General features: G+C 35.9%; 1 protein-coding gene across 1 annotated transcript; it reads left to right on the forward strand.

The window, feature by feature from the left end:
• Positions 1-1,018: 1,018 nt before the first annotated feature.
• Positions 1,019-22,502, forward strand: FGF5 (fibroblast growth factor 5). The gene is made up of 3 exons (XM_066385211.1): positions 1,019-1,624; positions 9,163-9,266; positions 22,148-22,502. The coding sequence occupies exons 1-3, from the start codon at positions 1,270-1,272 to the stop codon at positions 22,493-22,495; spliced, it is 807 nt and encodes a 268-aa protein (XP_066241308.1). The 5' UTR covers positions 1,019-1,269; the 3' UTR covers positions 22,496-22,502.
• Positions 22,503-23,757: the final 1,255 nt, after the last annotated feature.

The following is a 23,757-nucleotide window of genomic DNA, read 5'->3' on the forward strand; positions in this document are numbered from 1 at the left end:
TCTCAGATAAATGACAGTAGGGGCATTGCATACACTGAAATTCTCGGTTCTCAGGTTTCCTGAAATCCAGCGCGCGCATCATTAATCATTCATTGGGGTCGGCCCTGCAGTCAATGGCAGCTCTGAGTAAACTGAAGCGAGCTGTTAGCTAATCCTTCCTGCCAAGGGGATCCCGTGGCGAGAGAAGACAACTGGACAGTCAGTCACACGTGCTGGTGCCCAAACCCTCCCCCTCTTGCCCAGCTCCGAGCGTGTGTGTACGTGTGTGTTCATCTTCCCGGACATATAACCAGGGCTTCCCAGAAGGAAAAAAACAAATTCGGCATAATATCATATTTAGCACGACCGAGAGTTTCCAAGAGAATACAGCTCGAATCGTGGCGTAATGGTTCAAGGTGGCTCTTTAAACGCTGAATAAACCCATTCCTTCGCTCTTTAATAAGTCAGTAAGAACCACCTTGACAACAAAAACAGTCTTATCCAACCGCGCCACACCAAGGCTTTCCCAAGTTGGGCTGCAAATCCTGGATTGGTTCCCCGCGGAAGCTCTTGAAGCGGTGGGATCTCCCAGCAGGACGCAGTTCCCCGGGCATTCCCGGCGCCGGGGTTGTGAAAGCCGAGCCTGCTGGGCACCAGGAAGGGAATTGGAAATTGGGTTCCGCCCGCGGAGGCAAGAGTGCTTGACTGGGACGCAGGCGTGCGGCAGAGGTTGAGAGAACGAGACTCACTTCCACGCTTTAAACCCCCGTTTCCGTCGCGGCCCCTGGAGGACTCCACTGCACGCGCGCAGCTGAATTCCGCGCAGCGCTGGCTCCAGTCCGAGGGCGGCCGTGTGGCGCGTGAGAACAGCTGGGATGTGGAGCCCCTGTGCGCGCGCGCCCCGCGTCGGGGTGCAGCTCTTCTCCGCCCGGCTTCTCCACCCCCTCACTCTCTCTCATCCCCTCCCTCCTCCACACCCCCGCCCCCGGGACCCGCGGGCTCCCTCCCCGAACCGGCCGGAGAGTACACAAAGCGGCGGGTGAGGGGAAGCCTCGCAGGCGTGCACCAAACAGTGAGATCACTGGCGTTATAAATATCCCAGTGCCAGCGCCGAGATCCGTTCGGGTGCCCTCTCTCTCTCTCTCTCTCCCTCACTCCCTCTCTCTTCCCCGCGGCTATGTCCACCCGGTGCGGCGAGGGGGACAGCGCCAGAGGCACGCAGCCGCGCGGGGGCTACAGAGCCCAGAACCAGCCCTACAAGATGCACTTAGGACCCCCGCGGCTGGAAGAATGAGCTTGTCCTTCCTCCTCCTCTTCCTCAGCCACCTGATCCTCAGCGCCTGGGCTCAAGGGGAAAAGCGCCTCGCCACCAAAGGGCAACTCGGACCCGCTGCCACTGATAGGAACCAGGGAGACTCCAGCAGCCGCCGGAGCAGCAGTAACACGACATCTTCCTCTTCTTCCTCTGCCTCCTCCCCCGCGGCTTCTCTGGGCAGCCAAGGAAGCGGCTTGGAGCAGAGCAGTTTCCAGTGGACCCCCTCGGGGCGCCGGACTGGCAGCCTCTACTGCAGAGTGGGCATCGGTTTCCATCTGCAGATCTACCCGGATGGCAAAGTCAATGGCTCCCACGAAGCTAATATGTTAAGTAAGTTGCTCGTTCTCCAGCAGAACCCGTCCTAAGTGGATGGTCAGGCATTCGGGAGGGACAACTAGTTATTTCCTGGGTCATTGGCTCACCTTCCGATGCCTCGGTCGCTGGGATCTACCTGGCCCTCTAAAAAGACTGGTGGATGAGGGCGGAGATGAGCTAGGTGAGGCGCACATTCTCACCCCTCTCTGGGGTATAAGGAATGGAGGGAGGTTTCTGAAGTGGAGGACCCAAAAGCTGGTGCACAGAGAGGCACCTTGTTTCCAGTTTGCCTTGGTCCCAAAGAGGAACCTCCAGTCTATGCCTGGAGAAAAACCAAAAATCTCCTTATTTCTTCTCCTTCAGTTTCTATTTACTTTCTGCTTCTGTTTACTAGGCTAGCATTTTTCAATAGGCATCAAAGTGCATCTCTCTTCCTTACCCACAACTGAAGTTATATTTTTAGAAGAGTCAAATCTCACATACCCCCTAGAACCGCCACCATAAACCCCAAAATAACATATAATGTGTGTATATACATATATGTATGTCTATTGTGTATACATCTTTACACATTATATACATACAGAATATATATATGTATAGGGGCACCAGACATTCCCTGTTTGGAAGAAGTCAGTGACCTGGAAAACTGGACATGTTTAGAAAGGGTGATGTGGTGGACATTCAAATTATTAGCTCTGGAGTTGGGTTTAGCAACGTTTAGTAGCTTGAGGCCAAGACAACACCTTGTTACAAAGAGTGGCAAATCTTTGGTTCCCAAGGACAAATAGGATAAAGTTCTTTATTTTATTGGAAATTCAGAGGAGGTTCAATTCAGAACAGGTGCAAATTGTGTAGGATTTCTTTTTCTTTTTTTAAGTCAAGTTTTAAATTTTCTTTCTGAGTTTTCTCTTTAGTTCTTTCTTTCGCTACTTTCTCATTTCTCTTCTCTTCCACTGTGCATTCCCGGACCTTCACTGCAGCTCCTCTGCTTCCTTTGACTGCCTCTACTACAGCAGCTGGGGTTGTGTGAGGGACTGGGGCATCTCTGCCGAGCTTTTCCTCGGTAGGGCCTGATTGCTCTTCCAATGGGCTTACTCCATCAGGTAAAATCACAGCCCTGTCGGTCCCCTGAGACACAAACAGAGGGGAAACATGTCCAGGAACAACGCTGAGCATGGTCGCCCGACTCATGAGTGTCAGCTCCCAGGTTTATTTCTTTCTCCACCCTCTGTAAATTTCATTGTTTTGACCATCTTTTTTTCCTTCTGCCTAGAGCGATGCCTGGCCCACAGAAATTGCTCACTTAGTCTGTTGAGTGTCTAAGTTCCTTGTTTAAGGATGAGGAAACTCAGACTGGTAACTGGCTCCCTCTCAAACCCAGAGTCCTTGGGTTTCTTCTTACCCAGGCTCCTGAGGAGCACGGTGGGTAGCCACAGTGGGTGGGCTTCTGGAGAGGGTTGGATGTGCCCACAGCGGTGGGGTGGCTGGCCAACAAGTTTCTTCCTGGAGTTTCAGGAGGAAGGGGTGAAGATCTAAGGGCAGTTGGCTCTGGGGGGAAGCGGGTGGACTCCTTCTCCCTGCCCCAGATTAGTCACTGAGCTATGCAGCTTCAGCTGGCTTTGTTGTACGTGGTGAGATGGCCTGGGCCCTTTCATATATGCCCCACTGAGTTCCAGGACCTCCTGCAAACTTCTTACATGAGCCTGTTTCTATGTTTTAAGGTTCATTTCACTCTTATCAAACAACTCACCATGTTTGCTGGTAGGGTGAAGGGGAATTTTATGAGATGTCAGAGGCGGCAAGAGTTAGGTCTATTTCAGTATTTCTATTTGTCCTTATGTTGTCCCGTGCAACCCTTTACTCTATGAGACATCAGAGTTCATTCCCCACTGCTAGAGATCTTTCCTCCTTTATCTTATATGAAAAACTTTTCTATTCTGTTCTTGTAGTTTATCCAAGAAATTAGTACCAACAGAGGATGACTTCTGTGTCCCCAAGGGGCAGACTCAAAGTTAGCGTGCATCGAGCAGCAGTTGGGATCCCAGGGGAGTAAAAGAATGTGTCGAGGTGGGTTTTGTATTCCAGGAATCTCTGAAAAACAGACTTACTTCCAAAACATTCACCCTCTTCTCTTGGACAAAAGCATGTAGACAAAAATAAAAAATAAAAAAATTTTTTTTGCAGCTTAGGCCTTGCCCAAAGGGGCAGTTGTAGAAAAGAATAGGAAAGAAAATGAGAACAGCTCAACAAAGAACAGACTCAGCTAAAGAGGATGTTAACCAATATGTTTGTTTTAAAATTCACTTTGAAAGGTATCTACAAAAGAACAGTGATGTTTCCTTAACAGTGACCAAACGAACTCTCTTTTAACTTACACTCTTAATTCATTCCAACTTACAATAGCCTTTCAGAGTTCAGCCTGTATGTTTCACATGGCAAGTGATCATTAATTTACTCATTCATTCATTCATTCACTCATGCACCCAATATAGGATACCTGCCTCACCCAGATTGATATTTTGGTTACTTTGGGAATTGTTGGGTTTTTTTTTTGTTTGTTTGTTTGTTTTGCTTCCATAGGTTTTTGTCACAGAGTAAATACTAACTAAAGTGTCCAATCATGGTGATTTTTATGTTGTGTGATGCCTGGAGTGTCCAACACTACTTAAGATTTTACTATCCTTGATTCATTAAGAAGTTATGGAATATGTCACATTTTAAAGATAGCATATAATTTGAAAATTTAAAGTGAGTTTCTTCCCTTAAGTAGCAAGAGAAACAGAAACTGCTAATTACAGCTGATTATATACCTCTTTGAAGGCACAGCACTTAATAGTTCCTTGACACATGCAAACCAAGGCATTGTTCATGGTCTGTTGGTTAGGGTACATGAAAAAAAAGCATTTGTCTAAGTCTCACAAGAGATGCTGAAATAGCTGAGATCGTAGAGGACAATAGAAGATACATCAGAGTTTTACCTTGTCATCTAATTCTCCTGTTGTGAGTGAGCAATGACAGAAAACTTATTTTTTGTCACAGTTTGCTACTTCAGAAAAGAGTCAAAACTTTGCCATGAAACTGCATTCTAACAGGTTCTTTTAAACTCAATAATTTTCTGTAATATTTGTCAAACACATATATGTTTATATTATATATATAATTATATATGTATATATATAATTATATATGTATATATGTACATATATATATGTATGTATTTCTCAACTATTATTTGACATCAAAATTTTTGCAAACTGTGAACATTTTCTAGTTTCAACATCAGAAAGTACATGCTGGCCATAGATTTTGAAATATAATTTGTTTAGTTGAAGTATACAATTTATATTCTTAGCTTCCCTTATACAATAGTTATCATAAGTTTTAAAGAGAAAGAATCAAGCTCATTGCACATAAACTCTTATTATGAGGAAATACCAGAAAGGAATTAAGGAAGATGGGATAAAGATAGATGATGAAAAACTATTGAATAGAAACAAAGGCTTTGCTTTAATTTATATTTACTAAGGTTAATTTCAATACAATGCTCTTGGTAACTTATCTTGGGCCATTGAAGAAGAGGCAATTAAGTAATTGTCAATTTAGGAAGCAAAAATTAAAGGCTATGACTATAGGAAGCCAGAATCTTTATATAAAACATAAAAATTCCAATCTCATATTTTGATTAAACTGCATTCTCAGTATTACTGATTTTTAGAAATCTGAATTTACTATCAATTTTGGTGCCATTCAGAGTCAAACTTTCTCTAGTCCCTCAAACCTGAACAAACCAGAATCTGTCTACTATGTAGAAAAACTCCAGTAGAAAAAAATATTCTGTTACTAATTTATTTAATGAAAACGGTTAAACTGGATATTTTAAGACTCAGATTTGATAACAACGCAGCGTATCTGTTGCTATGTGAACACAAAGAGAGAAACTTCAGTTGTAAATTATTTTTCTTTGAGGATTTTCCAATGGGCTATTGAAAGCTTTTGAATATATAGAATATTTGTGTCTTACTAGGAAAAGAGAGAAAAAGGAGAAGGCTGCATGCTTATATTAGCTGTCTTTAATAGAGTCCTATTGTTTTAAAAAATCTGGAGTAGACGGAAAAATCTGGGCACATATTTTTTTACTAAAATGCGCTTACTCTGTAATGCATACCTAACCTTGTGAGCGGATTAAACAGTGTGTGTATAATCTGAGCAACACCAAGTGTTTGCCTCCTTCAAACAACAAAATTCAACCCCAAATTTTGGAATGTCACCCTAAAATTCCACCAAGAAAATTCCTTCTATGAGCACTGCCCTCTCTTTTAGTCCTCTTAAATGTGAATATCCTAGGAAAGATAATACACTGTTGCTAGCACTTCAAGGGGAATGAACTTAAACTGATTCCTTCCGCTTGCCCCATTCCCCAAGCAGGAGAGGGCCAAAATAGCAGAAGAGTACTAAACCATGTTTCCACAGATGCCTGTATGTCGGGGTGTCCTGAAAGGGAATCAGAAGTAGTGAGATGGTCAAAGGGAATAATCTCTTTTAGCTCATATTCATCGACTGTCTATGATCTGTGAGACACACTTGGCCTTACATACATTCACTTAAGGATATCATCTTGTCATCTACAATATAAATTGTAAATTTCCATTAAGTTTATTATCGCTGACTTTCAATAACAATCAAGAAATTACTGAAATTGAAAATGGATTCATTTTAGAGAACTGTTCCTTGGGATTTATATATGTGTGATTTAATACACATGGATTTATTATAGAGAATATTATGTAGAGAATCTTTAGTGAGTTACTGAGATTTGGCATAATAAAATCATAGTGATCTTTTAGGGCCCAGAAATGTGAATCGAGCATATAGAATCTGCTCTAATATTCTAGAAAAAAAAAAAGACATTGTAGAATTACTGTTGAAATTACTTTGGAAATGTTGAACTTAGCAGCATTCACAATATTATGCCATAATTACATTAAGACTTAAAAGCTTATACCAAAGTTACCTACCTGAAAAAACAATTATTTTACTTAACCTTATCTTTTTCCCTGTATTCTTCATAATTTTAAATAGAATGTTATATGTAAAAGTATGTTTTTAAGCTTTAAATGAGATATAATTTTCTTAAAATGATAAAATCTTTTTATTCTCAGGTATTCTTTCATTTCTATACTGGAACTCACAAGGAAAGAAACCGTGCAGTATATGATAAAATAACGCTTTTACATATATTATATTTCATCTTCTCCATATATAAAATTCATTACGATGCAAATTTTACCTAACATACAGACATGCAGAATATACAGTGTTAAGAAACAAGTTAAATTGAGTGGAAATAAGCCTTTCTTAAAAATAGAGTATGTTAGTTGTAAGAAACGAAGAGTTTACATAGGCCAAGCAATGTTCGTTTAAACACGTATTTATAGAGTCCTTGTGTTTTGACCTCTTAAATGTTAGCATGCAAACGTATATATTAATGAGTATTTTATCTTTTATGCTGCCAAGTATTTTTTTTCATGAATACACAATATGTTTGCATTTACAAAACCAGGTAATTTTCCGAAGAATGGAATAAGATGCCTCTGACAATGTAGAACCATGGGTCAATTGGGGGAAAACATGTACCAGTCACCTTATAGGAACTCCATATTATCTCTTTTGCAGCTATCATTCCACACCTAGACAATTTATCTTTGTCTAACTTTTTAACACATATATACAGTATTCACAATTATATCCCCCATCTCTCAGATATCTAAAATCACCAATGCTAATGCTCTTCTCAAGATCATTCTGTAACTTGGATAGAAATACAACTTTGTATCAGATTTCTATTTATTTTTTATAAGTATTATTATACCTGCTACACCCTACAGTGTTTTTAACTTTACAAGACATTCTATGTGCTTTGTTAATATTTGATAAAATAATAATGCCTCTAAATCTTTGGTTATGCATCATAGTCATAATTTATATAGCAAAATCTATCATAAATAACATTTTGCAAAAAAGGAATTTGAGATAGCAATTTCTTTAGCAGTTTGTAAAAGCAGAGAAGTTTCTAACAGTTTTTAGGTATTTTTTTATACCTTTTAAAGAAATATCTACTAATAAATTGGTTGCTTTAGTTTTCTTGAGCTACGTTTTATTTATTCTGGATTAAGAGTACAAAACAAAAACAATAGTTTTGTCACTCCTTCTTTCATAAGCTTTCTGATCAAGAATTGTTCAGATATCAAGCTAAATAAATAAACAGTAGTATTCACTACAATTTTAGGTATTAACTCACATTGTTCAACATTAGTGCAAAATAAAGATATTCATATGCATTTATACAAATATATGCATATCCACAACATACTACTTTCTGTAAATTGCATAATTTTTTGCATGTATTTTAAATACTCCAGGAGGAGACTGTTATTTCAAGAAAATCAGGTGAATATTTCTATTCAGCAGAGTCTTATTGAGATCTTTAATTAGAACATATGCTCAAAATATTATAGATTGAACTATTGAGATTTTTTCCCCCTTGTTCCTCCCATCTCTGTTTCTTTTCTTTTTTTCTAGGACAGGTACCTTTGTAACACTAGTGAACTATATTATTTGTCCTTTTTCTCTTCTTTTATTTTTATTTTGTATTTTGATGTAGGAAATTAACAAAAAGCACTATATGTACTTTTCTTGTGTTTATATAACATATATGAGTCTATGACAAACAGGCAGGTCCAATTATATACAGACTGAGTCTCGTTTTTAAAAATGCTCTATGATCTATGGTATGTCAGTTTCCTGACCTAGTGGATTTGGGTTTTCAAATTATTATAGGAGATAGAGGGACTTAGACTAACTATGAAGTAACAAATATAATCATTAGCATAATAAAATCCTTCATTAAATTTTTTTCCAGAAACACCATTCAAAATGCAAGATGTCTCAAACTCTAATCCATTAAACACTTCATTGAGCCAATAATCCCAAATGATTTATAAGGTTCTTAGTATCTTGTTATGTGTAATCTTTAAACTACTCACTTTAAACTACTCACTAATGACTGAGTATGGTATATATTGATTTGTGCCTTTATAATTATATTTTGAAAAGAGAGATTTCTGTTATGTAAATAAATATTATTTTAAGGCTTTCAACAGTTTATGCTACTCTTAAGTACAAACTTTATGTGCTTTAATATTAAATAATGCATTATCTCTGGCAGAGAAACAGTGCATGAGAATCATTTTGAAAAATATTTTTAAAAGTCCTTCAAGGATTCTACTGTTAAACAATATTTACTAAAAGTAACTTATTTGTAGGAATAAAGAGAATAATGAAGCAGAACAAAATTTTTGAATCTTGAAATTTATCATTTTAAATAAACACTTGATTGCTAGCCTTTTTAACATAATAAATATTACAAAATATGTTAACTACTTTAAAAAATCATATTATGAAAGAATGTAAATAATTTATATAGAAATTTATTTTTTCACAATGGTATATGGAGGAGCCTATGTTTTATTTTGGGATTTCTGTCATCCTAGGTGTTTTGGAAATATTTGCTGTGTCTCAGGGGATTGTAGGAATACGAGGAGTTTTCAGCAACAAATTTTTAGCGATGTCAAAAAAAGGAAAACTCCATGCAAGTGTAAGTAGAACCACTTTATATTTGTTAAAGGTGTTATGGAGATTTTACATTTGTAAAATGGAATGAAGTGACTTTCTAAACTAGTAAGTAGATAGGACAGTTTGACCAGAGAACTTAGTGTTTTTTTGTTTCGGTAAAATTGTGTCTACATTAACCAAAAGCATTGTATGCATTTTTGTAAGTAATGATATAAATATTTTATTTACCTGAAAAAAAATAGAGTCCACAAAAAATTTTTTAACGATAATTTGCATTCTCAAAATGATTGTCGTTATTTATATCTTAAGTGTGGTCCAAGTGAGAAAAAATATTAAGAAAATAATGTAGTATGTAATATTTTAAATTTATATGTTTATGATGGTTTTGTATGTGTGTTTAGTTTATCCGATTCTTATTTAATTTACAAGCTGTTCATAATGTCAAAAATTGGGTCTAAGTAATAAAACATTTTTATTTTAATAAGTACAGTGGGAAGAAATCAACCATGAAAACATTTTGACCTTTCATAGAAATATTATATTTGACCATTTGCAGACTTCTTCATCTTGCATTTTTGCTGCATTGAAAACAATTCTTTAAACTATAAAGACTGATTTTACACTTGTAAACATTGCTTCAGACCACTTATAGACTTCATTAGCAATTTATAATTATAGATTTCTATTCCTTGTTCTGACAATGTTGATTACTTGGGAAGCATTAATACGTTGTAAAGGTAATAAAATATATTTAGCTTAGTTTTCCTTCTCACAGGTTCTGTTAATCTGTATTAGTACATATGTGCAGCACTAAAAGTGACTTATGTTTTTTCTGCAGTGTACTAAGTTTTGTAGCACTAAGTCATTTGAAAAAGCAAGTATTTAATGTTAGTCCTTTAATCTTTATTCCCTTTAATTCTTATTAAATGAATTAAAAATATATCACTTTTCCAGTTTTCAAAATATGTAAGAAGTTTTCATTGAATGCAATCAATTGAAACTTACTATTTATGACATCTACTTTACAGACCTTTAAGAAAGTAAATGAGAATTCCATTTGGTTCAATGTGTAATATGTCCAGTTTTTCTTTTCTTAGTATCTAAAAGTGGTTTGTTAAATATATCTCTTGGAGGAGGCGGTATGATGTTTCTACAGTTATTTGAGGATTAAATAAGATAATATATATAAAGCTTTTAAATCAGTATTTGATACATTATAAGTACTCAACAAATATTATTTATTAGTATATGATAATTTGAAAATAACAAACTACTGGAATTTCAGTTTATTAAGATAAATGGAAACCTTTGTTAACTTCTTTAATTACCCAACATCAGAGTTATAAAAAAAATTGCCTTTTTTATTTTCTGAGCCAATTATTATATCGTAGTGCTATAGTATCATATAGTATTCATAAAGTAATTACTCTTTGATTTTTAAATTATTTTAAGGGGCAAATTTCTGCATTGCTTTGGAAAACTAGGACAAGCCACTTTATTTTTAACAGTTTGTTTTTTGAAAAATCCATATACAGAGTACAAAACAATGACCAAACATCTGCACAGAATAACTTTTCCTCCATCAACGTCAAGGTTATGAAAGATTGAAACACATTCAAAATCTAAGCATGAGAATAATATGTGGTATATGTAAAAAACTTTCTCTGATTGGTTTGTTTTGGGTGAAAATCTTCATTTTTTTAAAATATTCAGATTCGTGCCCCAGTACAGGCAAAAAAAAAAAAAAATAGACTAAATTTAAGCCAGCTTAAGGATAATTGCCACAGCAAGCAAAGTATTTCAAATGGATGCCAATTAGAAAGGTCAAACTGAGAGGTTAGGATACATGATTCCTCTGTCAAAAGCAAGTAACAAATTTCCAGAAATTCGACCCAAATGTCTAAGGATGGCTGGCTGAAATAATGCAGATAATGCAAAAAAAAAAAAAAAGCATCTGTTATTCTTTCTCATCTTGGCAGGCTAAAGTTGTTTCAAGGAATAATGACTTTTAAACAGTACAAAGCAAGTCTTGCTCTTGTCACTCACTGAAGCTCTTTGATATGAAAGTCATTCTGATGACTTTGAACTGGATTGCAGAAAAAAAATTAAGCTCTCTGATTATGTGGATTCTTTTTAGAACAATTGTCTAAGCCCACTTTTTCTTATCAGAGCTTTTATTAGCACTTTTTTTTCTAGATGGAAACCTAATTTAATTATAAAATGATTTAATTTTAAGGAAGCTGAATTCAGAAATAATATTAATTCTAGCAATGATCAATTTTAAACCCAGATGGTTTCTTTCCTCTTATCAGTTTCTATTTAAACATATTAAAAAATTGTTCTTGTAACTTTAAATATACTTACAGTATTTGATTTAGTTGTTTTACAAAATTGTGTCATCACTAAACAGGCTAAAAACCTTTATACTGTTAGGACTAAATCTGTAATTTGTGATTTGTTTCAAATTAATAATTTTGAAGTCATTTACTGAAAACCTTTATAATCATTTCAAAACACACAATGAGTCCTCAATGTCATCAGTCAGATCCTGAAAACTGCAACTTTAAGCAAAACTACGTATAAGGAAATCAGTCTTACCATAGGCTAATTTATATAAACACAAATTCATTACTATGGCATATCTCGTCACAAAATATCACCATATTTCAAAAAAAATATATCACCATATTTCTACATAAAATCCCAAAACGCTTCTAATAGTCAACATGGAAAGAAATGTGAGCTATAGAGATATTTAAGAAAGATTAATAAGAACAAGTAAGAGAATTGTTTTCTAAGTCGCTTATTCCAGATCAGGTTCCCAGGTGGCCGAGCCTCCCCAGCAGCTCAGGGCACTGGCAGGAACTCACCCCTACTGGACACCTTGCATTAAGAGAATATTCATACACCCTCACACTGGTACAAGTTAGTCATGCCAGTTCACTTCAAGTGCACATCTTTGGGACATAGTTGACACAGGAGTTCCCAAAGAAAACCCATGTAGACAGTGGACCTATCCCAAAACAGGTTTTTTTTCCTCATCAGCATTATAATAAAATGATGTTGAAGGAAACAGTGTTTTTCCAGGACCTGCTGTATGTTTAAAATCATCACATGTATCTTAAACTTACACACTATTATATGCCAATTCTATCTTAATAAAACTGGAAAACATGAAAAAATTAATGAGACTTTTAGGGTTTAGCTACAAAATAAGTATAAACTAAAAATGTATTCATATAATTATGACAAAAGTAAATTTATATGTTATTAGAAATATTCATGGGTGATTATAGATTCTCAACTTGGTTTTAATAATAACAATCAGAATATTAAATATTATTTACTAGACAAAGATAATGTATTTGTATAATTGTTTAAAAGCTCTTTCACTCACATTATCTCATTACATAATTAGATGAGGAAAAGTCTTAAAGATGTTAAATATTTTCTTGTTAACACAGTTAAGTGATCAAACCAGACCTATATCCTTTTAAAATTCCCTGTTTTTCATTTTATAGGCTATAATGGTTGGTAAGTAAAAGTTGTTTTGAAAGAAGATACTATGTTCTGTTTCAAACTAACAATATTGTTTCAATATATTATTTTATAGGCTTTAGTAACTTCATGATTTAATAATATTTTTATATTACATTTGAAAGAACAAATACTATGATTCATCCTTCAGATATTTTGCTTATTTCTCCCACCTCGCCAACCCCACCTGGTCTCTTCCATTCTCATTCTAAGATATTTTTGAAATCTTTTTTTTTTTCCACCTACGTTTATATTTCCAATACTTGCTTTTAAAATCTAGAAAGGAGAGGATGTGTCTGCAGCAGAACTTATCTCCAAGTTTTACAAACGTTGGCTATTCAATGTGATGGTGACTTCGTAGGGAACACTTTTCCAGATGAACTTTCAAAACAGAAGATACATCTGCTTTGTTCACAGAAAAATTTTCATTTAGAATGTGTTTCAGTGTGAGTGGACACAAAGATGGTAAATAGCTCAGATGGTTAGACTTAAACAACATTTATTTTTATTTCTTTTGTGTGCTAAGTTTGTTAATTTGTTAAGAAGTTGTCTTTGAACTTCAACTATCTCAGTATGCACTGATCTCTGCACTCATTCAATGTACATACTCCTACTAATCTATGCCCAGCTCTCTTTAAAACCTCTGCTAGTGTATTCTAAATATACAATGCATCCAAATTTCTACCATGTAGGATTTTTTCAGCATTCTTTACAAGGATGAAGGAGTATGGTTTTCTCAAAATGCTTTGGAAATCATACAGAATAGGCGTAGAAAATTTCTTCCCAGAGTCGTGAAGGTTGGTCAGAGCCCTCACTGTGACCTCTTTCACAATTCATTATTCTCAAACTGGGCTCCCTTATAGAACTGAGCACCTTTCTCTTTCTGCTTCTATTTTTTTGCTAGCTGTTCTTGCTCCCTCTTGACACTGTTCCTGCTCTCACCTCAGGTGTGTTGTCTTTCTTGAAAGTCCCATATAGAGCGTTTCTGCATTTATCTGAGGTGGGTCCGGATAAATCTGAGTGTGGTGGTTAAGAGCACAATTAGATTGTGCCCTTCTACTTAACTTAGACTGTATCTTTATTCTTAATTTTTCTATTTCTTGGTTATATCATCTCTAAAAGTAGGAAAATTCAAATTACAATCTAGTGTGATGGTGAAGCATTTTAACTGAGATAATACATATAAAACATTTAGAATAGTGTCTGGAAAGTTTATCAGTATTTCATGTTAAAAAGAAGATCTTAAATTTGCTCAGGCAGCTGTTTGGTGATCCTCAATCTCCTCTCTTAGAAGACTTTCTGATTTGGAGGTCAGGCAGCTGTGACCCCTCAGATATGTAGACCATCCCCAAATATGATCTATCTTTGACTTTTTTTTCTTTGAGCTTGAAACTTTTCATGTATTGGTAGCCCCTTATCTCCTGGGTTTTTCTTTCTCCAAGGAACCTAAGTGCCCAGAATCAAACTCTTAAAGAGACAAGGATTTCCAATGTTTATAATCTCATAATTCTCTCAGAGCCCTATTGTGCATCTGGTTTGTTTGTTTGCTCTTTTCATTCAAAAAATATAAATCCTAGACAAGGTGGTTATCATGTATTCTTCAGTTTTTTCATCAGGTATGCATGATAACTCATTGCTTATTGGGGAAAAATATTTTAGCTTATTTTAAAGATCCTGAGAGAAGCATGTAGTAGAATTATTTTTGTTTCTCAGGGTTTTAGGGGATCATGTTTGGAAGGAAAGCTAATTGCAGAGTTTACGAAACAAGCATGGAATGTGTGCTTGATCAGCCCTAAGCAAGGACGAGAACGTCCTCCTTTCCTGGGTTCAGAGGGTGCCAGCTGGCTTGCTTGGGAGGGGAGTTTGCACTGGACTTCCTGTTCTGGGAGCAGAGTGAGGAGGAGTGGGTGGCCCCTAACGCTGGGCATGTTAACAGGAAGGAGAAATGGAGGCTTGAGCAATAGTTTTCATCATTAAAAAATAACTTATGAAGCACACCACTCTTCCAGTCAAGACCATGAGCTACATAAAAGTACTGTACTTGAATAGAAATTCCCTTGCCCTCTAAGAGCTTTCCATTTACACAGTAAAGTTGAGTGTATAGTAATTCAAGCTCACAAATGGGTGCAGTAAATATCAGTCCTCTTTCTCCCTACTCCTGCTCCCACTATGTAAATCTGGTTAGAGGGCCTATTTTACTGAGGAAATCTGGTTGTGAAGAAGTGAGTTGTCACTTCAGAACTTCATTTCAGGTTAAAGAGAGAGATACTGTTATATTCCTCTGAGGTTAAGAGAGGGGCACTCGGTTTCCATCAGTATTTTAACACGGAGCGACTTCAGGGCAGGGGAAATTGCAAAAGCACAGAATGTGCCCTTGGGTTGTACGATATTATGGGAAGAGCTTGAATCTGGGAATCACAAGATTGGAGATTTAAGTCACAGACTTACCCTGGCACTTGATAAATGTGGGGCATTAGATGAATCATTTTCTTTAGATCTCTGACTGGAAAATCAGATAAGAACATCCTAATAGTGATGGAATTATTGTGAGAATTAAATAATATGAGTAAAACCTCTCAATAACCCACTTTATTAAGTAATTAAGAACACTAAAAAGAAAACATCTATCTTATGTTTCTCCAAGCGTGTTCCTCACCTTACCTATATCACACAGGATGCAGGTCAATGATACAAATTTAGGGGCTCACCTCAGACTTACTAAAACACAATTTCTGGAGATAGTGCCTGGGAATCTGCATTTTGAACTGGCTCCCTGGGTAATTTTAAGTTAGTTCATGAAGTTCAGAGGAGCAATCCTATGGTTCATATTCTTTACTACAAGACCTCAGATTGTTTTATTTTTAAACCAACTTGTCTGTTCCCTTGGTTGCTGAGAATGAAGAACTGAGCTATTGAATGAATAATGGGCAGGGCCAAGCAGGAAATATGGCCATGTCCTAGAGATAGCATGGTATGGTTGTGACTGGTCCATGTAAAACTTATATTAAAGAGTAGAAGACAGCCCCTTTGCATGTGTGGAGCCCTGTTCTGGGGTACTCTGCTTGGGAGCAGTTAGGGCAAGGTCTGGCTTTCAGCCTTCACTCATCATCAAAGGCAGGTGCCTTCGTGCAGGGAACATCCTACACAACTGTACAAAACTGCCTGGGTTAAGGGCACCTGTCAGGGGCCGCCCCACTGGTGGGAGTAGGGATGAAAATCCAGAAGCACTTCAAGAATGCAGGGGAGCGAGAAGTGGAGATGCGTTCAGCAAGGAAACATTGCTTAGAGCACAATTTGGTTTATAATTGTTTTTTATTACAGTCTATAATAATATTTTAATTAAAATCTTACAGCCTATAAAAACATTTTAATTACTTATACTTATTTAATTATTTCTTAGCTTTATAAGGTTTAAAAAAAGAGGCATATCAAGGAATGCAAAGTGAAATAAAGAATTAAAATTGATTAAATGCCGGCAAACACCAAGGTTTATACTGGTGTTAGTACTAATTCAACCTCAGACTGCACAGTTACTTCTATAGTTGCACCTAATGACAATTGCTACTTGTTTGCATAGCCTCATCTCATTCTTTACAAATCCTCAATCCTCAATTATACAATGTGATGTTTACTAGGAAACAAAACTGTGTTAAAAGGGTTAAGAAATCTGTAAAAAATATTATTTCAGAAAACATTCTGTTTGGTTTGATTGACCCTCAGATTTCAATTAACCAGAAGTAGCCTTTTTTTTAGACTATCCCATTTAATCCAAGTTTTATCTTTTTTGAACTGCATTTGAAGTTTCTTCTAAATATGTATTGTGTCCTTACTATGATATGAGTACAATCAAAGCAAAGTGTTTCTTTAATCCCAAAGTTCTTCATTTTTCTAACACAACTATGTTTTCCCTCCTCAGAATAATTTGCATATTCAAGCAAAAATAGCTTGTTTTATTTTTTTTTGCCAATTAGGACTATATTAAATTACATAGAAATTAGCTGATTTGAACATTTCATTTTAATTTTGCAATTATGGCTTATTGAATGTAACTTTTTGCTGATTTAGTCATTACTTTAAAATTAATTTTCATTATAGTTGACATACAATATGAAATTATTTTCTGCTGTACAGCAGAATGACTCAACATATACACCTTACAAAGTGATCTCTACAATAAGTTTAGTACCCCCTGACTCTATACATAGTTATTATAATATGTATTAATGACTCTATTCCCCATGCTATGTATTATATCCCTATGATGACTTTATAACTGGATGTTTATAGCTCTTTTTACTTAAACTTTTTTATTGAATTTATTGGGGTGATACTGGTTAATAAAATTATATAGAGTTCACATGCACAATTCTATAATATACCATCTGTATATGGTATTGAGTTCATCACTCCAAGTCAAGTCTTCCATCACCATTTACCCCTCATTTACTGTCTTCTACCTTCCCTCCACCCCGTTTCCCACTGGAGAAACATACTGTTGTTTGTGCATATGAATTTTTTTCTTAATCCCTTCACCTTCTTCACCCAGCCCTGCAACTCCCCTCACCTCTGACAGCTGTCTGTCTGTTCTCTATGTAGTTCTTAATCCCTTTTTCCTTTTTTGCTCAACCTCCCAACCTCTACCCCTTTGGTTACCATCAGTTTGTTTTCTGTATATATGAGTTTATTTCTTTTTCATTGTTTGTTAATTTGTTTTGTTTTATTTTGTTTTTAGATTCCCTGTAAAAGTGAAATCACATGGTATTTGTCTTTTTCTGTCCAACTTATTTCTCTTAACATAAGACTCTCTAGCTCCATCCATGTTGTCACAATGGCAAGATTTCATTTTATTTTATGGTTGAGTAAAATTCCATTGAATGTAACTTATTTTCACACTTGCAAGATCAAGGAGAAATTAAAGAGAAAAACTGATAATTTAAGTCAACAAAGAACATGGGCAGGACAGCATGTATACTGCTTTTCATTGTGAGAGTGGCAACTAACATAATCCTGGCATTTGGTGAAGTCCTTAAACATCTATTGAATAAATTCGTGAAAAACTGAATTTGAAACATATATGCTCTATAAACATTTTAATGACTGGTTTTGTTGTAGTGGCCAAAAGTAGTATAGGGCAATGAGGTGGTAGAAGTCTTGATTTCAATAGCTTATTTGAAATTTGATTCACCTGTCCACTTAATAGCTTAACTGTTAAAAAAAAAAAGTCTTTATATCAACGTCACTTTTCCTAAGGGAAGTAATGTAGCTCTATTATTTAAAAAATATGTATCTTGTTAAAGGGCTTCTGATAATTCAAAGGAGATTTTAAAAATTAAAAGTAGCCTGGAAATTTTATTATTCAAAATTTTGTAATAGTAAATGTATATATATTTAAACTCCTATAGCTAAGACCTATGCTGTCTACTAACGCTGCTGTTAAGATGCTCTACGCAGGATTTTAGAGACAGAGATGCAGCGGTTAGGGTCCCAATCTTGTCTGAGCAAGGCCAAGAATACTGACAGCAACAGTCGATCCCTCAAAAAGAAACCAGATCTCCTGATGAAAAAACTCACTGACATGCTTGTTTGAAATGGTTATTTCATTGTAACTAGAGGAATTTTTCAGACAAAACATTAAATTAGAAGTCAATTCAGGAAGCCAAAATAGTCTGATCACCTTTGCTCCCATCTTAATGTGGGATTGAGAATGAGTGAGTGACTGCAAATGTAGTGTGTGGCTCCCCCGGTTCAGAACATTTTGATACCGTGTAAAGTTTCATGACCCGTGAAAAATTCAGAGACTTTAAAACATGAATCTCAAGGAGGAAAAGAGAAAATATTTAGATGAAATAATCTTAGTAAGTGGTATCAGTGGGCTTTCACTCTTATTAAGATTCTAAGAAGGAATTGCTATAGGTTTAACTCGCTCCGGTATGTGTGTGTGTCACACCAATAAAAAAAAATGGCATGTTTTTTCTTTAACACTGTCAGGGGGAAAAAATAGGTTATAATGTAGTACACTTAAACCTGTCAAAATTGGATAAAACAATCACAGCTATCTCTATTTTAGGAAAATGGATTTTTGTGAAACAGGTGTAGAAGTCAGGTCAAGATATAATGTGTTATATATTTTTAAAGAAAAAATTTTAAATGTATTTAAGAAAAATATTTGAGCCAACATAAATATACCTGTTAATGTTTAAAATGAAATCTTCTTCACCTTTCTAAAATGCTTATCCTTTTATGTAGCAGAAAACATTCCAAATAGTAAGAGCTTTTATTTGGAAATAGAACTTTGGGGTTATCTAATTGAATGAAAATACATTCAAGTTCTTTTAAAAAACTAGGCAGCAATAGACAAATCTAGATTTGACTTGTAAGAAAGTCTTTTCAATAAAAAACAGAATCAGGCACTGGCCAGTTGACTCAGCAGTAGAACGTCTCTCAGCGTGTTGAAGTCCCAGGTTCTAATCCCACTCAGGGCACACAAGGAGAAGCGACCATATGCTTCTCTACCTCTCTCCCTTCTTTCCCTCTCTTTCTCCCACTCTTGCAGCCATGGCTTGAATGGTTCGAGCAAGTTGGCCCTGGCTGCTGAGGATGGTCTCATGGCCTCATCTCAGGCACTTGCCGAGGGGATCCCAGTCAGGGCACATAAGGACTCCCCATCTCTCACTTAATAAAAATAAATAAATAAATAAATAAATAAATAAATAATAAATAAATAAATAACAGGAGCAATAAATGTGCACTTCTGAAGTGATATCAGCATAGCGCCCTTGGTTTAGACCTAGGCTGTAGGTTACGGGATAAGAGAAAGCTGTAAGTAGTGGTTCTTTTTAACATGTCCTTCCAGATTACCACAGGAGACGGAGGTGGGGGAGGTAGAAGAGGGTAAAGAATGGGCAAAGGGTGATGGAAGGAGACTTGACTTGGAGTGATGAATACATAATACAATATATAGAAGATGTATTTAGAATTGTACACCTGAAACCTATAAAATTTTATTGAACAGTCACCCCAATTAATTTAATAATAAATAAATAAAAAGTGAAAAATGAAACAACACAAATACCTGCTTCCACTCTTCTAAAGTTCAAATCCAGACATTTACCAGTAGACTTGTGAATGTTTCAGATATATAGCTTTATAACCCCCAAATAAAGTACCTTATCAATTGAACTACACATGAATGTAAACCATCATATATAAGGTAAATGTGCTGTTTGTTAGAAATACTCTGGAATTGGTTGGCTTCTATTGTCTGTATTTTGCACAAACAACATTACATGTGGCTATATCAACAAATCTGTGGAGATTACCTTGCAGTGTTCAGAATTTCAGATTAGTATTGTGATCTATACTGCAAAGAAAAGTTTAGCATTATTCTTAAAAGCAAGGACTTCTATTCCAGTATAGAACCTCTTGGTCTGATTTAGAAGATATATCATGTACAGCAGGTCTTCAAATCATATCGCTTAATTTAATGTCATTTCATTATAATGTTGATGCGGGGAAAAAATTGATTCTTGGCCAGGGTCACTTTGTGGAGCCCGCCTTTGTCCCATGTCTGTGTGGCTTTTCTCAGGGGATTCCAATTTCTCACCACATCCCAAAGATATGCACATGAGGTGAACTCACATGTCTAATTGTCCCAGGCTGCCCTTGTCCCTGACCTACAATATGCCGGTTGGAAGGGACTTCTCTTATTTGTTTTAATTTATCTTTGTTAAATGTTTGTATAGCTCACATTTATTTCCATGTTTAATATTAGAAGTATTTGGGTCTTTATTTAGAAGTTTGCTGATGTTATTATGATGAGAACTATGCCATAGGATCTTAACTTGTGTTGATATCAATTAGCTTATGATAACACTTGTTTCCTGATACATCCTCTTGCTTAAATTCTCATTGTTCAAGAATTTATCAACTATGTTGAGTGAAGACTTACTGTATATATTTAGTGTTTTTATATATGGACATCTAATATTTGGTATTTCCAAACCCGGGAATTCTATACAAATGGTGCTTCTTGAAATTATGAAAATTGGTGGTTTGGTTTAGGATAGAAGTTCAAATTTTTCCAGGTTATGAACTCTTGTATTTGATGAAAGCTACAGGCATTTCCAATAGAAAAATATTTTGATTTTCACAATGGCCCTATGCATGTGAAGGAGGTTAAAGCTACAGCCTCCATTGGCTGAATTGGTAATTGAACAAACATCTGTCTGCCTGACTCCATGCTCAGGCTCTTCCTCGATACCATATTCCTGCAATTCCTTAACTAAGCCATTTCAGAGCAGATATTGGCCTACTTTTTCAGCCTCATCTCTTCTCTCATGCATCCTCAGTGAAAGTCACACTGAATTACTTATAGTAGTGTCATGGTGACCTATGGACACACTGTTCTCTCTCTGCTCCCTGAAAATCCTTCATCACCTTCCTCACTACTTGAAGACTGAGCTCAAATGTCACCTTTTCTAGGAAGTCTTTCCAGCCCTCTTCCCTGCTTCTTCCATCCTCTTAGATTCCCTTCCTGTATGTGATCATTGTACTCTCTTGCATACCACTGTCATAATTCCATTAATCAAACTGTACTGTGACACATGTTGACTTTCTGCTTTCTCTACTATTTCTAGTACTCCAAGAGTAGATATTGTGTGTGTTTATGCGTGCATGTGTGTCTGTGTGTGTGTGTGTGGGGGTGATAGATACTTGGCTGAAGTGTTGCTAATGATTCAAAAAAGTAATTTTTTCTTTCTGGCATCAGATATACTCTCTTGTAGCACCGTGTGAAGACATGTATCTTCCTAAAGAACTCTAACACATGCAATATTAATAGTGCCATCTGTTATCCTTCTCTCAGTACCATGAATCATACTGAAAACACGGAAAAATGTATTCTTGTTTCAAAGGAATAATGTGACCCCATTTCTCTCATCCTGGATTCACGTTTTATAAGGCAATTACTTCTTATTAATATAGTACTATTTTCTTGATGGCTTTAGAAGGAAAAATCTTATGTTAAAGTTAATTTTTAACTACAAAATTCAAAGTAATTTTAAAACAGTAACAGAATTTAAATATGTTAAGACTTCCGGCTATCATTTTTATGTACATTGATATTATTTTGCTAAGTACATAGCAAATAGAAATCAGCACTACAAAAATGAATAAAATAGGACTATAGAAACAAAATAGTAATTTTGAAGTAACTTTGAAAAAATCAAATATTTCTTTATAAAAGAGAATGAAGTAAGAGGGCAGGGGTCGATGGAATTCTTGATTTTTCTTTATAGTACAAGACCATGTTTTATTACACTCTGAAAATATTATTACTACTTAAGTTTCTTTTTTTTCTCCCCATAGGCCAAGTTTACAGATGACTGCAAGTTCAGGGAGCGATTTCAAGAAAACAGCTATAATACTTATGCCTCAGCAATACACAGAACTGAAAACACAGGACGCGAGTGGTACGTGGCCCTGAACAAAAGGGGGAAAGCTAAACGAGGCTGCAGCCCACGGGTGAAACCCCAGCACATCTCTACCCACTTCCTGCCAAGATTCAAACAGTCCGAGCAGCCAGAACTTTCTTTCACAGTTACTGTTCCTGAGAAGAAAAAGCCACCTAATCCTATCAAACCAAAGGTTCCCCTTTCAGCACCTCGGAAAAGTCCCAACACCGTGAAATACAGACTCAAATTTCGTTTTGGATAATGTGCATCCTGGCCTTGTGAAAAACCACACTTCCCCTCAGGAGTTTCTATAGGTGTCTGTACAGCTCTGAAGAAAAATTTTTGGACACAGCTTCAGCTCTACTACATTGTAGTCAAGTCAGGTCGTTTGTTTCAGTGTGACTGAAAAAAAAGTTTTCTGATAGAACTGAACAGGAATTCTTTGAATCAATCCAGGGAGCATACTGCTTCAGTTCAGTAAGACGTAAAGCCTTTTGCTTTATGCTTAGTGCATACTAGGACTCTGTATTTTCAAAATGTTCATGGACTATGTATTTTTCTGACTTTTACAGATCAACCCAAAAGAACATACACGATACGTTTTTATTTTTTATTTCCAAAGAATATTTTGATGCAGATAAAATATTTTATTAACTTTTGTTTTTGCTTTTTTTTTTAAAAAAAGTACCTCTGCATTTGAGCATATTTTCTTACTTTTGTTATTTTAATTAATATGACATAAACAACCATTTTAATGAATGATAAATGTGTTTATAGATCATGTGTAACATGTGAATTTCTTTTTCATTTTCTTATTCATTGCACTTTTTATTTTTATTACATTTTTTTACCGTACCTCAGATAATGTAAGTTTAGTTCTAAATCTTAAAATGTTTCAATTTTTTTCAATACACCAAAGGCTCAGCTTGGATTTGTGTGTGTGTGTATGTGTGTGTGTGTAAATTCATGTCGTGTGGAATCGTATCCTTTGTGTGACTGGACTAGAATGGGTTAGGAGTAAAAAGACAATATAAGGACTTTTTGATGAAATTAAAAGTTGGAGATGGGGAGGCGGATTAGAGATGCAAGTGTACTAACTTTGTAGCATTTATTGAGCTCTAATTCTACTTCACCTTCATTTCTCCTTTTATCTATACCCTGCCCTCATTCTTGAACAGCTGGAGGAAAACATTTTATTCTGTCCATCATGCATACACTATGAAACGGGAGTACTTAAAATACCTTTTCTCTGACCCTCTGCTATCCCCACTGTATAGATCCATGGGGAGCAATCCACTTACAGGAAAAACATGGAGAACTGAAGGAGATGAATCAGGTAATAGTGATCCATGTAAAGTCCTATTGTCAAAAATTTTCTTATTACTCAGTGGAACGAACACCCTTTGAATTTTCTATCCTAATAGAAACCATTCCAGTGAATAAATTTTGCTCTTTTTAAAGGAAACATTCTAATGTATATTTTAAAAAGCTGGCCGTGCAATATAGAAAACCTAATTTGGAAAT

The sequence above is a fragment of the Saccopteryx leptura genome, chromosome 5, assembly GCF_036850995.1.
Source record: "Saccopteryx leptura isolate mSacLep1 chromosome 5, mSacLep1_pri_phased_curated, whole genome shotgun sequence".
Lineage (NCBI taxonomy): Eukaryota > Metazoa > Chordata > Mammalia > Chiroptera > Emballonuridae > Saccopteryx > Saccopteryx leptura.